The sequence below is a fragment of the Photinus pyralis genome, unplaced genomic scaffold, assembly GCF_008802855.1.
Source record: "Photinus pyralis isolate 1611_PpyrPB1 unplaced genomic scaffold, Ppyr1.3 Ppyr1.4_LG1, whole genome shotgun sequence".
In the NCBI taxonomy this organism is placed as follows: Eukaryota; Metazoa; Arthropoda; class Insecta; order Coleoptera; family Lampyridae; genus Photinus; species Photinus pyralis.
In genome coordinates this window covers 51,052,165-51,070,892 of record NW_022170249.1, presented here as the reverse complement: position 1 = coordinate 51,070,892, position 18,728 = coordinate 51,052,165, and the positions used below count along the sequence as shown (strand labels likewise).

The 18,728-nt window shown below is 38.6% G+C and overlaps 2 protein-coding genes and 2 long non-coding RNA genes across 6 annotated transcripts; 2 read left to right on the top strand and 2 right to left on the bottom strand.

Annotated features, from left to right (window-relative positions):
* Window positions 1–1,204: 1,204 nt before the first annotated feature.
* LOC116159028 (UDP-glucuronosyltransferase 2B1-like) lies at window positions 1,205–3,530 on the bottom strand. Its single transcript, XM_031471921.1, has 4 exons — window positions 3,175–3,530; window positions 1,927–2,721; window positions 1,661–1,880; window positions 1,205–1,614 (listed from the first exon to the last, which is right to left on the bottom strand). Exons 1-4 carry the CDS (start codon window positions 3,407–3,409, stop codon window positions 1,311–1,313), a joined length of 1,554 nt encoding a protein of 517 aa, XP_031327781.1. The 5' UTR covers window positions 3,410–3,530; the 3' UTR covers window positions 1,205–1,310.
* A 2,930-nt stretch (window positions 3,531–6,460) lies between these two features.
* LOC116170077 (actin-related protein 8) lies at window positions 6,461–13,617 on the top strand. Of its 3 annotated transcripts, none has more exons than XM_031486279.1 (11): window positions 6,461–6,718; window positions 6,766–6,930; window positions 6,980–7,180; window positions 7,232–7,516; window positions 11,994–12,110; window positions 12,162–12,314; window positions 12,374–12,595; window positions 12,646–12,859; window positions 12,909–12,977; window positions 13,033–13,037; window positions 13,299–13,441. In XM_031486279.1, exons 1-11 carry the CDS (start codon window positions 6,683–6,685, stop codon window positions 13,305–13,307), a joined length of 1,476 nt encoding a protein of 491 aa, XP_031342139.1. In that variant the 5' UTR covers window positions 6,461–6,682; the 3' UTR covers window positions 13,308–13,441. The 3 variants fall into 3 exon arrangements, with proteins under 3 accessions (XP_031342139.1, XP_031342130.1, XP_031342125.1); XM_031486265.1 differs by having other exon boundaries at window positions 6,465–6,619; window positions 6,674–6,718; window positions 12,909–13,037; window positions 13,299–13,617; XM_031486270.1 differs by having other exon boundaries at window positions 13,033–13,432.
* On the bottom strand, window positions 7,182–7,955 carry LOC116170115. Its single transcript, XR_004145169.1, has 2 exons — window positions 7,828–7,955; window positions 7,182–7,543 (listed from the first exon to the last, which is right to left on the bottom strand). It is a non-coding gene; the product is annotated as an uncharacterized LOC116170115 (long non-coding RNA).
* Window positions 7,582–9,395, top strand: LOC116170123. The gene is made up of 3 exons (XR_004145173.1): window positions 7,582–8,287; window positions 8,783–8,946; window positions 9,005–9,395. It is a non-coding gene; the product is annotated as an uncharacterized LOC116170123 (long non-coding RNA).
* Window positions 13,618–18,728: the final 5,111 nt, after the last annotated feature.

Genomic DNA, 18,728 nt, shown 5'->3' with positions numbered 1-18,728 from the left:
TGCCAGAGTCGTACAGTTCAACGCATGTGCCTAGGTTGTGAGAGGAGACAATTCGTACGTGACAGAAAAATTTAGAACCACGTAAAAATAATGTATTTATGTTAAAAAATGGAAATAAAGTTCTCTTAGTTTTACCTACTTTTTAGCGCATGTTTAAAAAGATAGCTTTTAATCTCACTTTGGCCGGTTAGCTGGCAGCAAATGAGGGTCCGTAGAAGAACACTTATGTAGCAATAATTCCAACTCACATGACCTACCTTGTAACGCACCGGTTACTATTAGGACCCGTGTGGCGAGTTGTATATAGTATTTTTTAAGTTAAGTAGGTATAAGTAAAATAATTAGATTGAATTTGTGGACACCCTGCTTTGTAAAATACGCCTCCGCATGTAAGGGCCCATGGACTTTCTGCCACATGTGCAACCGATTGGGTTTCCGGGCCATTGTGTATGATTACGGTCAACGGTGATACCATGTGTGGCGGCAAGATCCAAGATGCGGTAATTTTTCCCTTGGTGAACCAGGAGGAAACGGAAGGAGTTCGCCAATAGCCGTCTTGGGCAACGCACGTCCGAGACCGCGGATAAATACGGCGGTCATTAGCGTCCAAGTGCGGGGTTTGAGATTCGCGACGTTCCACAAATCAAAATGCTAGTGTGCGCGACAAGTTCGGCATTTTGCGATAGTGGCATCCCGGAAACCGCAGTTTGTTCGAGGGGATTGTTACCACCGAGACGCAGCGTCAGGAACGAGATTATCACCTTCATCTTCATCACCATCAAAGAGGAGGCCTAGAAATCCTACGACAGATGTGTGAACGGGTTCGTGCGCACCGCCCTTTTTAAGTAAGTGACTCGATTACTAACTTCGCGTCTGGAGATTGTTTTTTCTACTGCCGTTATTGTCCGTGTTTTTTTGTAGGGTTCATAGTGTCCTCATTTGTATATTATATTGTAGTGTTAGGTAGGTTTATCTAGTAATATATGTAAATCGAATTAGAGTTGTTCTTTAGTATTACCCATTAGCCCACTGGTCCTGAGAAAGAGGGATATCCGCTCATGCAGAGCTAGTACTCCGGTGCATTACGGTAGGTACTTTACCACCCAAATAATTAGAGTCGGTTAAAAAAGCGACACACCAATTCAGGGTGTTGCAACCTACTGGAATTATGGTTGTAATTTGAAAGTTCACCTCATAACAAAAATAGTCATAAAATGGTGCTTTATATTTGTAGTGCGTAACAAAAAAATAAACAAGATCGATGACTACGGTAGGTACTTATATATCACAGAAATGAATTCCTTTGGTAATTACTTCTTCTTTTTTTTCAAGTCGCGTTTCTTGGATGATTTTGAAAATAGTGCCCTCAAAGATCTATACACAGTTCGAATTACGAAATAAAGAGCAAACAAAAATGAAGTAATGATAAGTAAGATAAAGGCGGTAACATCCAAAAGTATGCGTTGATACCAAGTAAGACGAACTGATGCACACTGTAGGTGAAATGCTCCATCGTGCCTTATTATGTATTCCACCCAGTAAGTGGCAATGTCTAACGGTGGAAGTGGTTGATCGTGAAGGATGTCGGACCTAAGCTTCGCATTTCTGCTATACCTGAAAGACAACACCGTAACACTCGTTTAATGTTTGAGATACCTACGTAGGGTTGCCGGCAACTTCTAGTAAAGCGTGGTTCAAGGTGTCTGCTGTTAGTTCCTTGTAATTTAACCTAACACCGTAACCTTTGTTGACGCAGTCGGCAATATTATATTCTTGATCTGAGAAGAATGGGATACCTATAACCGGCACTCCATAGTGTAACGCCTCTATGGTACTTAGTCGACCTCCATGCGTCACGAAAGCCTTGACATTAGGATGGGCTAAACGATTTGTATTACTACACCATACCACTACCACAACACTTACCCAAAATATCTGTCTGTGGAAGCCATTCATCTGCATAAACGTTAGAAGGCAACTGTAACGAGCGCTTTTCGAATTTCCAGACGACTTTCAGCTTCAATTTTGCAAAACATTTCACTATCTCATCCAACTTTTCCTTGGGCAAATGCGAGCTTTTCACGTTCGTACCAAGACTGAAAAATATCGCTCCTTCCGAAGCATCATCCAAGAACTTTTTCAAATCGGCACTTAGCGGTTTCGGTTTTTCAACGTGAAAACCTCCAATTTCGATCATGTTAGGTACGTACGGTCGAGCGCCTTCAATTGCAAAGTGAGAGTTTAACAATACCAATGAGACATTATCGATTAGAGTCTGAAGAGGTGGCGCGTTCGGAAAATATTTCGTGAGAAGTTCTTGTTGGACTTTTTCATTCACGAAATTGTCGACTAACGTAAATGTAACACTCCAAAACGCGTTACTCATCCGTTGCAAAAAGTTCATGTGGTCAGGATAGGTAGCAAATATATTTCGGACGTAACTATAGGGCGCCGGGTTTCGGGTAATTTTGTTTGTTAGCTGCGAGGAACCGATCGTACTAAATACAATGACGGGTGCTTTAAAATGATGAGCAATTCCAAGGAAGGCCTCGTTCATTGACCAGTTTAAAATCACTAAATCGAAGTGCTCCGAAAGTATCTTCTTGTAGTTTGGATGATTCAAAAACAATTCAGCGACTTCTTTGGCATTTTTTATACTGAATGTCATTTTGTCATACATGGATGCTTCATGAGCATTGACAAACTTTGGTACGATGTACTCTATAATAGGAATTGAGAATTAAAGTACCTAGTTGCAGTTGCTGGAACTTGGAATAGGGAATTATGTAAATGTCTACGAGGCCGACGTAATCGAGAAATCGAGTTAACATTATCTTGTGATAATAGTTAAAGGAAACCTGTGTTGCCTTTCTTTGGTAACAGAGTTATGTTACTATCTAGAGCCTACTGAAAGTTATTATTGCTGTACTCATTTTACTTTTGAAACTAAATAAGTAAATAAGATTATTCATATCGTGATAAAGGTTAATTATAGCATTATTGTCCAAATTATTTTCCACAAACAAGTAAGGTAAAATTCCAAACCATCTTACCAAAGATATCTTTTGGCAACAAAACGTCATTTTTACAATTTTACGACACCATTTGAAAAAATTACTTCTAGATTTCGTAGTCATTTAGACAAACCAGTTAGGTGTAGGTATTCAAACTTACTTTCCTTATAATCCAACATTCCAGTAATGTCGACATCCCTATAGTTTGTTACAGGATGCTGAAATGGAAATGGGCTAATCATCGTGACTTCATGACCTTTCCTCGCCAATTCCTTTAGCAATGCACTACCTAATATGTGATGACTTTTGCAAGGAAAATGAAAAACCGCCAAAATTTTGGCACAAAACGCACCACAGACAACCGACAATAACACAAAAACTATTAAAAAATTCATATTACTGTATACAACACGAGGTCAGTTAAGAGTTCAACAGTGCGGCCCGTAACTTATCAAGACGAGAGAGGACACTTGAGTAACCTCGACTCGAAAACAGTATCATACTTAGGTACATAATTTTAATAGGCTTTTTTATGTTTAGTGGGGAGCTATAAATAAACCAGTGAATTATCATTTGTTCGTGTTTACGAATACATATTGATAATAATATAAGTAGAAACCATAAATAGAAAAATTTACTGATAAAATTTAAAACGACCGTGAATCGTATGCTTCTCAAGGTTTTGCTGCATTAGGCAACACAGCGTACTGCTCAGAATAGGGAACAATAATGGGTACTGTTATGTAACCAATTACTCTTTGCTGTAACTTTGAATATAACTAGATAGAGGGTAAATCCTTTTTGTCATAATAAGCACAAATTTTGAAGAAATGAAAGAAACTTCATGAAGCTTAGTCTCATTTTGTGAGGAAATCGGTGGATATTTAATTTTTGGAACTACAACTATTGAAGTTTAATCCCTCATTTTTTTTCATGTAAAAAAATCAAAAATAATACCTAAATTTAGGTACTTTATTTTCAGAAATGGTAATATTAAAAGTACAATATATAAAGGCCTTGTACATTCAGTATTATTTATTCTTGTTGATGTCGATGGCGTATCGTCACTCCAACGTATCTTTTTCTCCACCGTAACGCGAGAAAAATCTTTTCGCAGGTCTCTTCTTTTTTCGTGAGAGATTCTTTCAAATAACTTTCAGTCACTAAAGATGATTTCCATCCCCATGATTTTTTAGCGTAATAAGGTCTCCACCAGATTCAATTAAAAACTATGCAAAGGATCCTCGCAAACAATACCCAGTATATAATGAGGCAATTCCAAAAACTCAGCTACTAAATGTGGAAATTTTGAAATTGTGCTTTTTCCAATAAGCTTATAAGAAATAAATAATCTGTTACGCGGCACATCTTTCGGTCTTATTTCGACGTACTTCCTAGAAATTGTATGAACATTTGGGGACGCACATAGCATCCGAGTGATAGATTCCCCTGCTCCAGACAATAAAATGTCCAGGAAAATTTAGATGCTTTAAAAGCCCAAAAAAACAAAAACGTTAAGCGGGAAAATTGATTGCAACGATTTTCTGGAACTGTGAGAGGGTTCTGTTCATTGCGTACATTTATTTATTTATTGATTTCTTTATTGTGCCTCTCTTGTTATGGGCCCTCAACAGGCTTTCGCCCAATTACAGAGCGACGTACCGCCATTTAATTGCGATTCCGACTTTTGCGGACCAGGCATTATAGTTTTTGATGGTAGCTTTAGGAATTGTGTCCGTAATTGAACCAACACAATTTTGTTTGTGGAATACGTTTAACTGCTTTCCGCAATAATTCAATGCATCGGCGTCGTTTGGATCTCGCGTAAATAAGAGCAACTTTGTGCGACAATGGATTTTGATCGTCAACACTACGACGTAGACGTTACACATTATTATGGTCCTTTATCACTAGAAATCGCCCATTGCGTATATTCTGTTCATTTTTGGTTAAATATTTCATGCTTTGCTCAAATAAGCTTCAGTTGGTAGAAAAAAAATTGTAGAAATGTGGTATTTTAGCTTATTGACTTTAGTACTAACATGAAGTAGACAGGTTCTTTTCCTAGATCGTTCCAATAGCCTTCGCGCCACATACCTATACGCACTGGTTCCCATTTTCCGAATTGTTAACACATAATTGAACACCGACTTTCATTATAGGGACTGAATGCGACTTCAAGAACGTTTACATATGACGCGGGGTAAAGTAAAACGGGAACTAAAACTCTTTTTTATTGTTTCTGGAAACCCGCAGTTCATAATTTCACTTTTGCCACCAATCTGGTATTGCTAAAGCAGATTTTACTTTTCCTAAGCTTTGTGTCATATAAATGACTGTTTCTCGTAAAAAGCACATTTAACTAACTGTTTAAATCATGCCTCAAACTTATCATAAAATTAAAAAAAAAAGCAGAGAAAGGAGAGGCTGCGTTCCACTATAAGCTCTGCCACCACACCTCTACTGTTTATCTAAAGTACCTGCAATATAACTTTCTTCGCTCCAACTATCGAGCGGAAAATAAAACGTCGAGGAGGTATTTTTGATCCGAATCCATAGAAATGCCTAGAAAAGATCCATAAATTTAGCAACCAGCATTTCCAGCAACGTGACGTCATGGCCGATATGTGCATTACGAAACGAATAGTTAAAAGAAAGTAACGTGGACACAGACGATTGAAACACCGTTTCGGATAACACATTTCACCTGTTATAATGGATTAAATTTGTATCGATGACGATCAGTAAATAAAAGTTATCAATTTGTATCTTTCCACTTGCCACGGAACAATTAGTGTCATTGCGTTATGTTGTAGGAATGAAATGTTTTTCATCAGCTCTGATAGACAGTTGGCCGTTTGCACCGACTAATTTAAGCGGCGCTTAGCTTAAGCGCAGCTTAAAAATTCATGGCAACCATTGTCTCAATAATCGTTGCCATGGATTTTAAGCTACGCTTAAGCTAAGCTCCACTTAAATTTGTCGGTGCAAACGGCCATAAGCTGTTTAAGGCACTAGCAGTAAGACCGGGTTAAATACTTTTCAAAATCTATTTAAAATAGAAAATACAAGCTAAGAAATAGTTATATTTTAAATACCTATTTAAAATAGATTCATTTGAAATAATTACCCAGCTCTGCTAGCAGTGTAAAGTTAATGGTCGAAAATTGCGTGATTCATGGCCATTATAGTATCAAAAAATTAAGCTAGGATTAGCCATTGTTTAAAGTATTTAAACAATGGCTTAGCTCAAATGTAGCTTAGAATTCATAATAACAAATATTGCGACAATGGTTGCTATGGACTTTAAGCTGCGCTTACGCTAAGTCTAGCTTGAATTTTTCCGTGCAAATTGTCTTTATTCCCTGGTGGTCTGAACACACTTTTATTTATGAATCGTTTTCGAGTGGCACAAGAGACACATGCTGTTACAAGTTACAAGACCTATTACCTAACCACAGCCTTCTTGTGACATAACCTCAAATGTTGTTGTGTTTTTAATATTTTCTATTTTTCTAAACAAGATTTATTACAAAATTAATGGCTAAGTTAGAATTTGGATTAAAGCAACAGTGGCTCTTGCAGGAAGGTGTAATGGACCTAGTGTAAATATCACTTGATGGCAAAGAGTGCTTTGATTTTTTCTTACTCTACTGCAGGGACAAATTATGCCATTACCCATGATTGCCACACCACAGCCAGAGGTACCTTCAAAAAACTTGAGTCCTTTAATGTAAAGAATGCATTTTAGTTTTATCATTCGAAATCGATAATAGTAATCCATCCGGGCTCTTTAAACTTACGCATCGGTAGGGCGTCGGACTTGAATCCTATAACAGTACTTCACGCAATCGCTCGTAGGCGTTATCCTTATGGTGAAGTGTACAGGGATTCGTTTCTTCCACCACGAGTTGATGTAAGTTTCAAAAAGATTTTTAAGTCAAAGCTGAAATACACATTTCTAGAATCAATCGCAAGAAATTGAAGAGGCACGTTTATCTGTGTCGCATACGCTGCAATCTTGTTTACAATCAGATGGAAGACGGAGGTACGCTACACCACCACAGCAAATTGCAGCGTTCAATAGACGCTCACATGCGGAAGTATTGGCTAATAGTGGTGGCGAATGGATAAAGCCAGAAGGAGATATTGTAATTGGAAACGATGTATGCTTTATTATTTATTAAAAATGTGTACATTATAACTTGCCATTACAGATTTTAAGAATGAATATCGACGAGCACTTTAATATACATTTTCCTTACAGGCGCGGCGATTTTAATATTCATACTGGGCCTGGTGGCTCGATCACATCCATCGTTGCTGATTTGGAGGCTATTTGGATTTATGTTTTGCAGACTTATTTAAATATCGAGAAGAAAGAGTTGCCTAATTATAAGGCAGTGCTGATTATTCCAGATGTGTACAACAGGACACATTTAAGGGAATTGGTGACATTATTGTTGATAAATATGGGTTTTTCTGGTTGCTTCCTAGTGCAGGTACATGAATTTGATGGTTGGGTGAATCTGTAATAGGGAGAAACTTATGTAATCCGCATTATAACAGTTTTCTTCTATAAAAGTTTCTCTTATGAGAAAACACGGTTACCCTCTATAAGAACACTTTGTCTTTACAGCAGTTTTGTATTATACCAACATCCGCAGATGCAGATGAATAGCATAAGTAACCCCTTTGCATGGAAAACGGTTATAAAAACCAGATATTTTACCATAAGAGATTGGAGGGAAAACAGTGGTTTAAAAAGAATGATTGGATTTCAAACGTGAATATTTCTAAGAGTAAATGGTACTTTTTTTAAATTCTAAAGCTGTCCAATGTGCTCTTCGAATATCACACATGTATTCAAACTTCTACCCTACACATTACAGTAAGTTGGCAGTCACAGGAGCAATGTTGCTGGGAAATAAAAATGGCCACAATGGAGTGTCTAATTTTTGATTGGTTGTTATCGGCGGCCATGCTGCATTGAGATTTTGTTACATGTGTGTCATACATGTATTGTGTGTTGCCTACACTGCAATTGCTTTGATATTTGATTTTAAATTTGAGTTTTAGATGTACATGGCGGTTGAGCAGAGCTTTTAGCTCCTACTGTCTCGTATCAAGTCACTGTAACATACTTTGGCACTCAGCGGTAGCTAATTTGAACTTTATACCTTGCACTTTCATTCGAGGTCCGCCAGAGATATGTAGGTCTAATTTTCATTAACAGAATTCCTCTCTTGACCTGACAAAAGTAGGCGTAACAGGTAAGATACAGTTTTTCGTAGTAGGTGATCAATTACCATATCCTCTCAATGGCTGTTTACTTATAGGGTACGAAGGTTGGTGGCTTTTGTTTTTGGTCATTGTAGCTTTATTGCTGAAAGATCCATGACTGCTTCTAAATCCCAAATAAAGAAGTAATTTGAATGTTTTATGCGTGGTACATTAGAAAGTCTAAATGATGTTCTCAATAGTCAATCTCATTTCGTAAAAATCCAATATGGCGTCAATAAGCAAGTAGTGCATACCCTGTAGCTTCTACATCCAGCGTGTTATCGAAATACTGATAACAGATTCAGATTCTGCGAAATAGAACCGTCGCATTTCCGACCGTGTAAGCTAGGGAAAATGAAAACTATAAATTTAACATTGTCAGTTCTTTGATGATATCTCGGTTATTTTCAAATGTCCAAAGTGTTTTTTCAATCATAAAAAGGGGCCACTGTGTTCCCATTTAACCTACACTGTATCTCTTACAGATCCGGAAGTCCCGATGGTGAGCCACGAATTTGAACGACCCTGTACATATGGTTTGTTTCCTTACGACTAATGATTGTCTTACGTGATAAATCTGAATTTTGTGAAATATACCACTCGCCTTTTCCCAAAGTCTGATCTCCTAGATGTTAGTGTCAGAACCGAGGTTAGAACCCTGGATTATTTTACATTGTGTCTTGTAGTATTTTAAGTTACAATTTTAGAAGTCATCGTCTGTCGGTTCGTTTATTTGAAGTAGCCCAGAGACAAGGTAAATTAAAGACTTCGTACGAGTTAATTAGGCTTATTCCTTAATTAACATTTTTGGAAATAAACGCTTTATCATTCACAATCTACACAAACATTTTACAATAAATGCAAATATTAGGTACTCAAGGGAATGCATTAGTACGAACCAATTTTCGTAGCTCATCATCTGAACAAAAAAATCTGAAGAAATTGTGGTCAAATTGCTACTAAACTCCATTAGGGCTGCATCGAAGAACAGAGTCACGGACTTACAAAATTTTTGGTTTCTAGCACAGAATTGAGGTTCATGTGTCTCTGAATAAGTACTAAACGAGTCGCTTGCATTGCTACGAACTACCTTTCATGCCTTCATGAAAGCTAAAGTGACTCACTGCACAGTTGCAAAGGCTCCCTGCACTGCATGTAAGTAAAGGCTCCCTGGTGGACAATACAACCGGATGTTGTGCGCGTTTTATGTGAGTACCTACCGAGGGGTAAACCGCGATGGGAAATCAGTGTACACGTTTGAGGAAATCTATGGGAAATCATAGGAATTCCGGAGGAACTCCTAGGAAAGCTAAGAATTCCAAGGAATTCCATGTGTATTCAGGAGGAATTCCAAGGAAATCACAGGAACTCCGAGGAAATCAAGGGAACTCTAAAGAAATCAAAGGAACTCGTGCTGCATTTTATTATTTAATTTGGTCTTAACTAATTTTTTGTTTATGGTATTTTTCTCATTTAATAATGAGTTTTTCTCATTGCAAATAGGTCTATTAAAATATAAAATAGTGTTTCGTCTAAGGTCGTGTCTTTATCCGTCCGTCCGCTAACTTTGCGACGCTACTAGTTCTTTATCTTAAGAGCTATTGTTCTACTTTTTTCGCTATTTGGTTCGTTATGGTGTTGAGTCTTGTACCAAGGAAGGAATTTTTTCTGTACCGCTTACAAAAAAAGTTATTGTAAAAAAAACAAAAAACCGTTTTTACATGTTCCATAATTTTACACTTTTGCCGTTTATTAACAATCCTAGAGATCGTTTATAATTTTGCATTGCTATCTGTCGCCTGCCGGTTGGTCTCTCCGTCTGTTCCTTTGTCTGTCTGTCCATCTATCTGTCCGTGTGAACGATAACTTTGTTTAGAAATGTTCGATTGCTTTTACATCTCCGTTAGTTATGAACTGAATTGCATGAAATTCAATATGCATTCAATATTTTGGTTTTGCGCATGCGCAGTGCCAACTTTTTTATTTATGGAAGAATTTAAACGAAATTTGATACATAGGCACTTGGGATGAAGGAAAATCAAACGCCAATTTCAAAATTTGGTTTTGCGCATGCGCAGTGCCAACTTTTTTATTTATGGAAGAATTTAAACGAAATTTGATACATAGGCACTTGGGATAAAGGAAAATCAAAACGCCAGTTTCAAAATTTGGCTTTGCGCATGCGCAGTGCCAACTTTTTTTATTAATGGAAGAATTTAAATGAAATGTGATACATAGGCACTTGGAATAAAGGAAAATCTAGCGCCAGTTTCAAAATTTTATTTTGCGCATGCGCCGTTCCAACTTTTTTTATCTATGGAACTATTTAAGTGAAATTTGATACTTAGGCGCTTGGAACAAAGGAAAATCTTAGTTTATTAGTTAGTTATAGTAAATTAGTTTTAAAAATTAGGTTTGCGCATGCGCAGTTCCAACTTTCTTATTTAGAAAAGCATTGAAATGAAATTCTTCTCATAAACTGAAATTGAAGTAGCACGTCAACAATGGATTGCCCATGTGCAACGCTATCTTTCATATTTGTGGGCGGATTTTTACGATTTTAACAAAAGTTGCATCTTACAAATGGGAAATGAATGCAAGTGGAAATGCGCTTTATGTAAATCGTTTACGATTACTTTTTAACTTGACACTTGACACTTTTATATTTTTTTATGGTTTTACCTCGGATTTTACTTACCAGGAAATTGTTAAATCAACGGAATAACAATGAAATAATTAAAAAACTTTAAAAAATCAGAGGAACTCACAGGAACTCCAAAAGAAAATCGAGGGAACTCCAAGGAAATCAGAGGTATTTCGTGGAAGTTGGGGGAACTCGGAGGAAATCAGGGAAACTCCGAAGAAATCAAATGAACTCTGAAGAACTCGAAGGAACTCAGAGGAAATCTAATATTTATAGGAAATCAGTGTACAAAATTTGGGTTGCGGTTTACCCCTCGGTACCTACTAAGCACGTCTTAAACCAACGGCACCACCCTTACCTCCTACACCTCGGCACTCTGAGTGTGAGGTCGTATGTGGCGAAGTCGATCTACTTGCGAGTGAGCGCATAAATGACAGTACTCGGCACCGTTTGGCCACGCAATTGCGGACTGGTATTAAAGTCGAAATGTCGTGAGGTTTGTCATCCGCAGTAAACAATACAAAACCTACCTAAACCGGTAGAACTTTCTTTGACACATTTCAATGCATCTGCACGAAGTGATAAAATTACAATATGGGTCAATTATATTAGGAGGAAGTAATGAACCATTTCAGTTAAACCGCAAATTTAACTGCCGTGTATGTCTTTAATGATTGCCCTATACCCCGTACCTCCCTTGCACCCGGACGTGGTGTCATCGGTGTCTCAGCGCCTTCGGTACTGTTACGCCTGCGCGCCCTTGCGTTGCTACCTAGTTAGTTCACTGTGCTCAGACATTGAATCAGAGACTTGCTATAACCATTGAATAAAGATTCTTAATTCAAACTATGTATAGGTACTTATTACGGATTTCCCAGATAAAAAATTCATAAGTTCTCGTAATAAGCAAAGTGGTATAATGAGAAATTGTTATAGCAGGAAACTGAACTGACATACTTATCAATTTCTCTCTATCACACCTTCACTGAGTCGAATTTCATTACATTACAGGTATCAGCAGTTTCATGTTTAATCAAGAATTTCTTATACAGGATCATGTTGCCGCTACCTTTGGATCTGGCTTAAGTTACGCTTGTGTGGTAGATGTAGGCGATCAAAAAACCTCAGTATCATGTGTTGAAGATGGAATCTGCCATCCTAATACACGGGTAAACACCAATAGTGAAAATTATTCGCAAATGAACAGCCTTTTGCTTCAGGTCCGCTTGGATTATGGAGGTGCAGATATCACCCAAGTATTTTATTGGCTGCTTCAGAAATGTGCATTCCCATACAAAACGTGCAGTGACGCCAATAAGTTGGATACAATGTTGCTTAGAAAATTAAAAGAGGATTTCTGTCATGTTAATTTGGTACCTATATGTTGAATGACAATCCAACTTGTTCCACTTACACTTTTAGCGCGAAATAGGATATATGTGGGTCTTTAGAGAAAACATTTATTTTAAAACAACCCCAGAAACCCGTTTTACAATATACCATACAAGTCGGAGATGAATGCATAGTGGCGCCCTTGAGTTTATTTAGTCCAGAATTGTTTGGAATAACTGGAAGTAAAACGGTATGTACTCAGAAACGTTCAACAGGAGATCCGGAAGATCCTCACGATGAGAATTACCTAAGAGAAACCAGAGTATGTGCGCATGTGAAAGTTAAAATCGATTTTAAATTGTAGACTTTAAGAGGAAAGGAATGAAAGAAAATTTGGAACCATCTGCGGACCTGCTTGGCGATCCCTATTTAGAACAAGCTGGCGGTGGGAATAATGTTAACGATGACGACATCGTTGTTGATGCCATCGATATTGCTCCAGCAAATTCCGATAGGGATTTTATTGTCAACCCGGGACAAATATTGGGATTGGACCAAGCTGTTCTGCAAAGTATTGACAGATGCCGTAAGTATTTTTGACTAAGTTGAGTTGAATAACATTTGGAAAACCTTAGCAAATGAAGATCTGAAACGAAAGATGTATGGTTGTATTCTAGTGGTCGGTGGTGGTATGAAGTTTTCCGGTATCGGTACCTGGCTGCAGAACCGCATTTCGTTACAAATACCGTATCTTTACAGAGCAGGTTCGTTTCTAATGTGGTAGTTTGTATCTAGAGAGAAGGCCACATATTTGGGCCCATTGTACTGCCTCCTTGTGCCTAGAGATGTTTGACCCCGACTTCACTACTCAAGCTACCGACAGCTTTAACCTCTGCTAATATGAATTTGGAAGTTGTGCGAGTGACAGGGCAAGTGGTGACTCCGGATAGCAAAAATGTTGTTTGAGGCATCAGCATTTTCTTTTCCTAATGTGGTGGATTCTGTATTGGATTTTTTGTTTGTAGAGCAACTAGACATTATCACAAATCCTCGTGACATGGATCCAGCCATGGCCGCCTGGAAAGGAGCATCGATAATTTCTTGTTTAGAAACCGCGCATGAACTTTGGATTACGGCCAATGAGTGGGAGAAGTATGGTGTACGAATTTTACGTGAACGGGCACCATTTACGTGGTAGCCAGAATAGTCAATATTTGATCGAGTGATCTTTTAATGTAATGATGCAGTTAGTTAATTTTATGCATGTCGATTTTATTTTCAACATTTCTTGATAATTTTTGTATAATTTATCGCTTATTTTAACGGATAAACAGTTTTTTTACATATTTTGTTTGATTACCTTGCGGAAATACAGTTTTTTTTACATAGTGATGAAATATCGGACTTTTTTAAACGACAATTCAACTCATGTATAAAAAATCGCATAAGCCGCAGTGCAATTGTCACTTTAACAGCGGCAAAAGTTACCTGCATCTTTTCCAGCGACAAATGCACTAGTGGTTTTTTCACTATTCATTTTCGAACCAATTATCGCATTATCCTTTCCCATATGACTAGTTTGACGTCTGTCAATAATTGATTAGTTTGGTGAATTTCTTGTTCGTTAAATTGTTCTGCCGAATTACACTCGAGGTTTGTATTTAAACTGAGTAAATTTGGGTTGTTGCAACTCACTGTTTCCTTTTAGCAATTTAACTCGAAAAACTGTCAACCTAAAAATGCTCCACCTGCGGTGTCGCATTTTTATTAGTTGACAGTTTTTCTCGTCTAATTGCTAGGCAACAGATTTTCATTACCTAAACAACCCAAATTTACTCGGTAAAATACAAACCTCTTGTGCAATTATAAGTGAAAAATGGTATGGAAAGTGGTACTTATTTTCACGATTTTTACTATGCGTTTCCATGGAGCTGACTCCTGTCTGACCAATAGCATCCACTTGACTGACAGCGTTGCTGACAGTAAATCGCGATTTTTATATTTCAATAGTGGGGGGGTATTATGGATCACTATGCAAAAAAATTTCGTTTACAACACGTGTTGAAAGTGTCTTTTTTCCATGAATTTGCTTGATTTTCTCGGACCCCGCCCTCATTAATTAAACTTCAATAAAATCATGAAAAAAGTATTACTTTCAAAACTAAATAACTATTTTCTGAAACTACTTCAGAAACAACTATTTTCGTCTCTAAGAAGGGTGAAGAAAATGTCATTTTCCTCTCTAGTAAGGTAAGTAAAAAACAATTGCTGCGTTGATTGTAGTTTCAGAAAAAATTATGTGTAAAACTTGAGAAGAAAATGTTTTTCAACTCTCGTTCAATTGACACACCCAAGTTGAAAAACTCCGCTTTCTTCTCCATTTGTACAAATAGGTAACTATTGTTTCATCTATAAAGCCGCCGGTTTCAGAACGTTGCACCTATTCGTACATACCACGTAATGTTACTATAGGTATACAGACCATCGATCTCGATCTGTAAACGGTACCTATCTATAGCGCGCTCGCACCTCCAGATGCTCCAGCATTTAGTCCATAAGACCCCATGCTGCATCTGGAGGTGCGAAACACGCAAAACAGTCACCTCAACCATTCAGGTACAGTCCACTGCAAAACTGGTCGCCTGTGAGTTGTCTACAAATTATGCTATTATATTTTCACCTCTATCTAGCCCATGCGAAGAAAAAAACACCTTTTGCAGTGGACGGCTACTTGCGACTGTGCTTATACTTAAACGACGCGGCGTATAAATTATCTCTTGGGGTGGGTATCTTTCGAACCTTTTTTGTCTTTAACAATTCAAATCGGTGGAACGAGGAGAGCTAAAGAAAAACAATGTTTAACGTGATTTATCCCGTCCATACTAATCATGAATCCAGATTTGTGGATTGTAGTGATTAAAACCACCAGAAGGTTTTCAGAAATGCTGTTTCTGGTCAGATTTGGTGTCGGGTGCTCCAGGTAACTCGAATGGAGAAAGCGGTCCCAGGAATTCTAACGCGCAAGCGGTGGACGGCCACTAGTAAATGCTAAAACAAACTTAAAGCGCAAAGCAATTTCCCTAAGCGGGAACAGTAAATAAGCGGATTCGGTGATTTCTATGGGAAAACTGTTGAAGAGACAAAATCGTGTACTGAGTACGGACCTGGACAAAGTTTAAACGTTCAATTGCGTTTTGCGCATGCTTTCTTTTTAATAGCAGTTCACGTTTTGATGAGAACGATATAAGTTGTACTTATGCAATTTGCAAATAAATCCTTTTTTCTTTTTACTTGAATTAATCTTAACAGGTTATGTGCCCAGATGCGCTAAAAGGTGCGAAAAGTAAATAAGAAGTCGTAACTTTGTAAGGTTTAGTTGTAAACAGTGCTAAGTATCTGGTAGTTTGTTTCGCGCGCGGTATCGTCACAAAATGTCGGACTTTAACTTCAAGGCTCACATAGAAAAGTTGGAGGGTGCTTCGAATTGGAGTCAATGGCGAAAACAGGTTGAACTTTTGTTAAAACATCAGGATGTTTTGGATCTGGCCATCGGGACGCGAGCATCACCAGCGGGACCTTCAGCGAATGCGGATCAAGCGGTTATTTCAAAGTATCAAGCGGATTTGAAAACGTTCAACAAAGATGATGCTTTAGCACAGCTGATTCTAGTAAGTAGCATGAACAAGACAAATTTAAATTTGGTTGCTACTTGTGAAACTGCTAATCAAACGTGGGAAAAGCTGTTGTCTGTGTATGAGCAAAGTTCAGGGCAACGCGTAGATCGGCTGATGGAGCAGTTTTTCAGCAACGATAGGACTCCAGAGGAAGACATTGCTACACATATCGCAAAGCTGCAGAGAGATTTCCAAGAAATGAATGATGAACTCAGGCGGTTGGTGAAAACAGAACTCCCGGACCTAGTGCTAATGAGTAGGATCATGTCGACGCTACCTTCTGAATATTTTGAATTCAAGAGCGTGTGGGAATCTGTCCCAGTGGAAGATCGCACCTTAAATAAATTAACCGAAAGACTTCGCTTAATTGAAATGCGTTTACCGGCGAAATCTAAAAACGTGGGCGCTTTCGTGGCCAAGGGTGGTGATAAAAAGCAGGCGAATAACTATCCCAAGTCGGAACCGAAATGTTATCGGTGTCATCAAGCAGGACATTTTGCAAAAAAATGCCCCAAGAAAGGGAGCGGAAATTCCGCGGGAAATTCGTCCGAATCACGCGGCAGGAGGTCATCCGGGTTTGATTCAAGAGCCGACGGTGATGCTTTCGTAGGTGCGGAAAAATCTAACAAGGACGCGAATGCAGAATTGTGGTTAGCGGATTCAGGAGCTAGTGCGCACATGACCAGGCATAAAAGTTATTTTATAAACTTTGAACCGTTCTCACTTCCAAAAACGGTGCAAGTCGGGAACAGCGAGAAAATTTTCGCGTATGGTCAGGGTCAAATAAACGTTGAAATGTTTGTTAATGGCGAGTGGCGCAGGAATCATTTAAATAACGTGTGGTTAGTTCCGGATATCGAACGAAATTTACTTTCAATAGGACAAACTATAAGTAATGGATATCATTTTGAAGCTAACTACGGGGGATGTTACTTTAAGAAGGACGGTAGTGTTCGATTATCAGGCAAGAAATTGTCGAACGGGTTGTATGCCCTAAATATTCGAGTTCGAAAACCGGAAGCGGCAGCAGAAGTGCATGTTGCATCAACAAAGGAAACGTTGCAATTATGGCATGAGCGTTTCGCACATCAAAGTAAGTCGCATGTAACACATTTTCTTAAAGAAAAGGGCATCGAGGTGGAGGCACATGAAGAGTTTTGTGCAGGATGCGTGTTTGGTAAACACAGTCGCGCCAGTTTCCATTCTCGAAAAAACAGACCTACGGTTCCAGGAAAAATAATACACGCGGACGTTTGTGGACCGATGCAGGAGGAATCGTTAGGAGGGGCCAGATATTTTGTTTGCTTCAAAGACGATTTTTCGAAATTTCGTCGAGTGTTCTTTATGAAAGCAAAAAGTGAGGTACCCGAGTGTTTAAAAATATTCGTAAACGAGGCGACCGCGATTGGTGTTAAAATTGAACAATTTCTATGTGATGGTGGCAAGGAATTTGACAATTTTGAAGTGCGAAAATGTTTAGAGTCGAAAGGTATCACACTCAGAATAACAATGCCGTACACACCCGAACAGAATGGGTCAGCAGAACGTGAAAATAGGACCTTGGTAGAAAGTGCGAGAACGATGATCCATGCAGGAAATTTTCCGATTAAATTGTGGGCGGAAGCCGTCAACACAGCGGTGTATGTACTGAACAGGACCGGACCGACGCAAGTGAAGGATAAGTCACCAATGGAATTGTGGAAAGGCAGTCAAACTGTGAGTGTACATAATTTTGAACATCTGCGTATTTTTGGGACACAATGTTTTGTGCACGTACCAAAACAAACAAGAAAAAAATGGGACAAAAAGAGTACGGAAGGCATTTTCGTCGGATACTGTGGCGAGAAAGATGGCTTTCGAGTGTGGATCCCGGAAAGTAACAAAGTTCTCCGAAGTCGCGATGTCATTTTCGGGAAGGAGAAGATTGTGTCTGAGAAGACTCAAATAACAATGACCTTGACACAGAAAAATTCCGAAGAATCTGAGGAAAATTCGGATTCGGATAACAACGAGGGCATCACGGACGATGTTTCGCAAGAAACTGAAAAGTCGCAAAGAAGAATAATCAGGCCACCCAAGTACTTGGAAGATTATGTTTATTTTGCGGCGTGTGATATACCAACAACGGTGCAGGCAGCGATTGCTTCTGAAAAATCCGAAGAGTGGCGCAATGCCATGAATGAAGAAATAGCTTCGCTAAAGGAAAACGAGACGTGGAAACTCGTTGAACCACCTCAAGGTAAGAAAATTCTAAATAACCGTTGGGTGTTTCGCGTAAAGACAAATTCGGAAGGTGATCTCGAACGATATAAAGCGCGTTTGGTTATAAAGGGGTGTTCACAAAGATTCGGGGTTGATTATGAAGAAACATTTAGCCCGGTGGCGCGTTTCGATACCGTTAGAATTTTATTGTGCACGGCCGCGCTTAAAAGTATGCATATGATGCAGTTCGATGTAAAAACGGCCTTCCTATACGGACATTTAGAGGAAGAGGTTTACATGAAACAGCCGGAGGGCTACGATGACGAAACCGGACGTGTGTGTAAACTATATCGTAGTTTATATGGCCTAAAACAGGCACCGCGTTGTTGGAATAAACGATTAGTCAGTTTTTTAAACAAACATTCGTTTAACCAAAGTGCAGCGGACCCGTGTTTGTTTTGGTGCGAAGTAAATAATCAATATATGTTCGTGGTAATTTATGTTGACGATGGTTTGGTAATAAGGACGAATTACACTGACCTTTGCTTATTTATTTCTAAATTAGAAAATGAGTTTCGG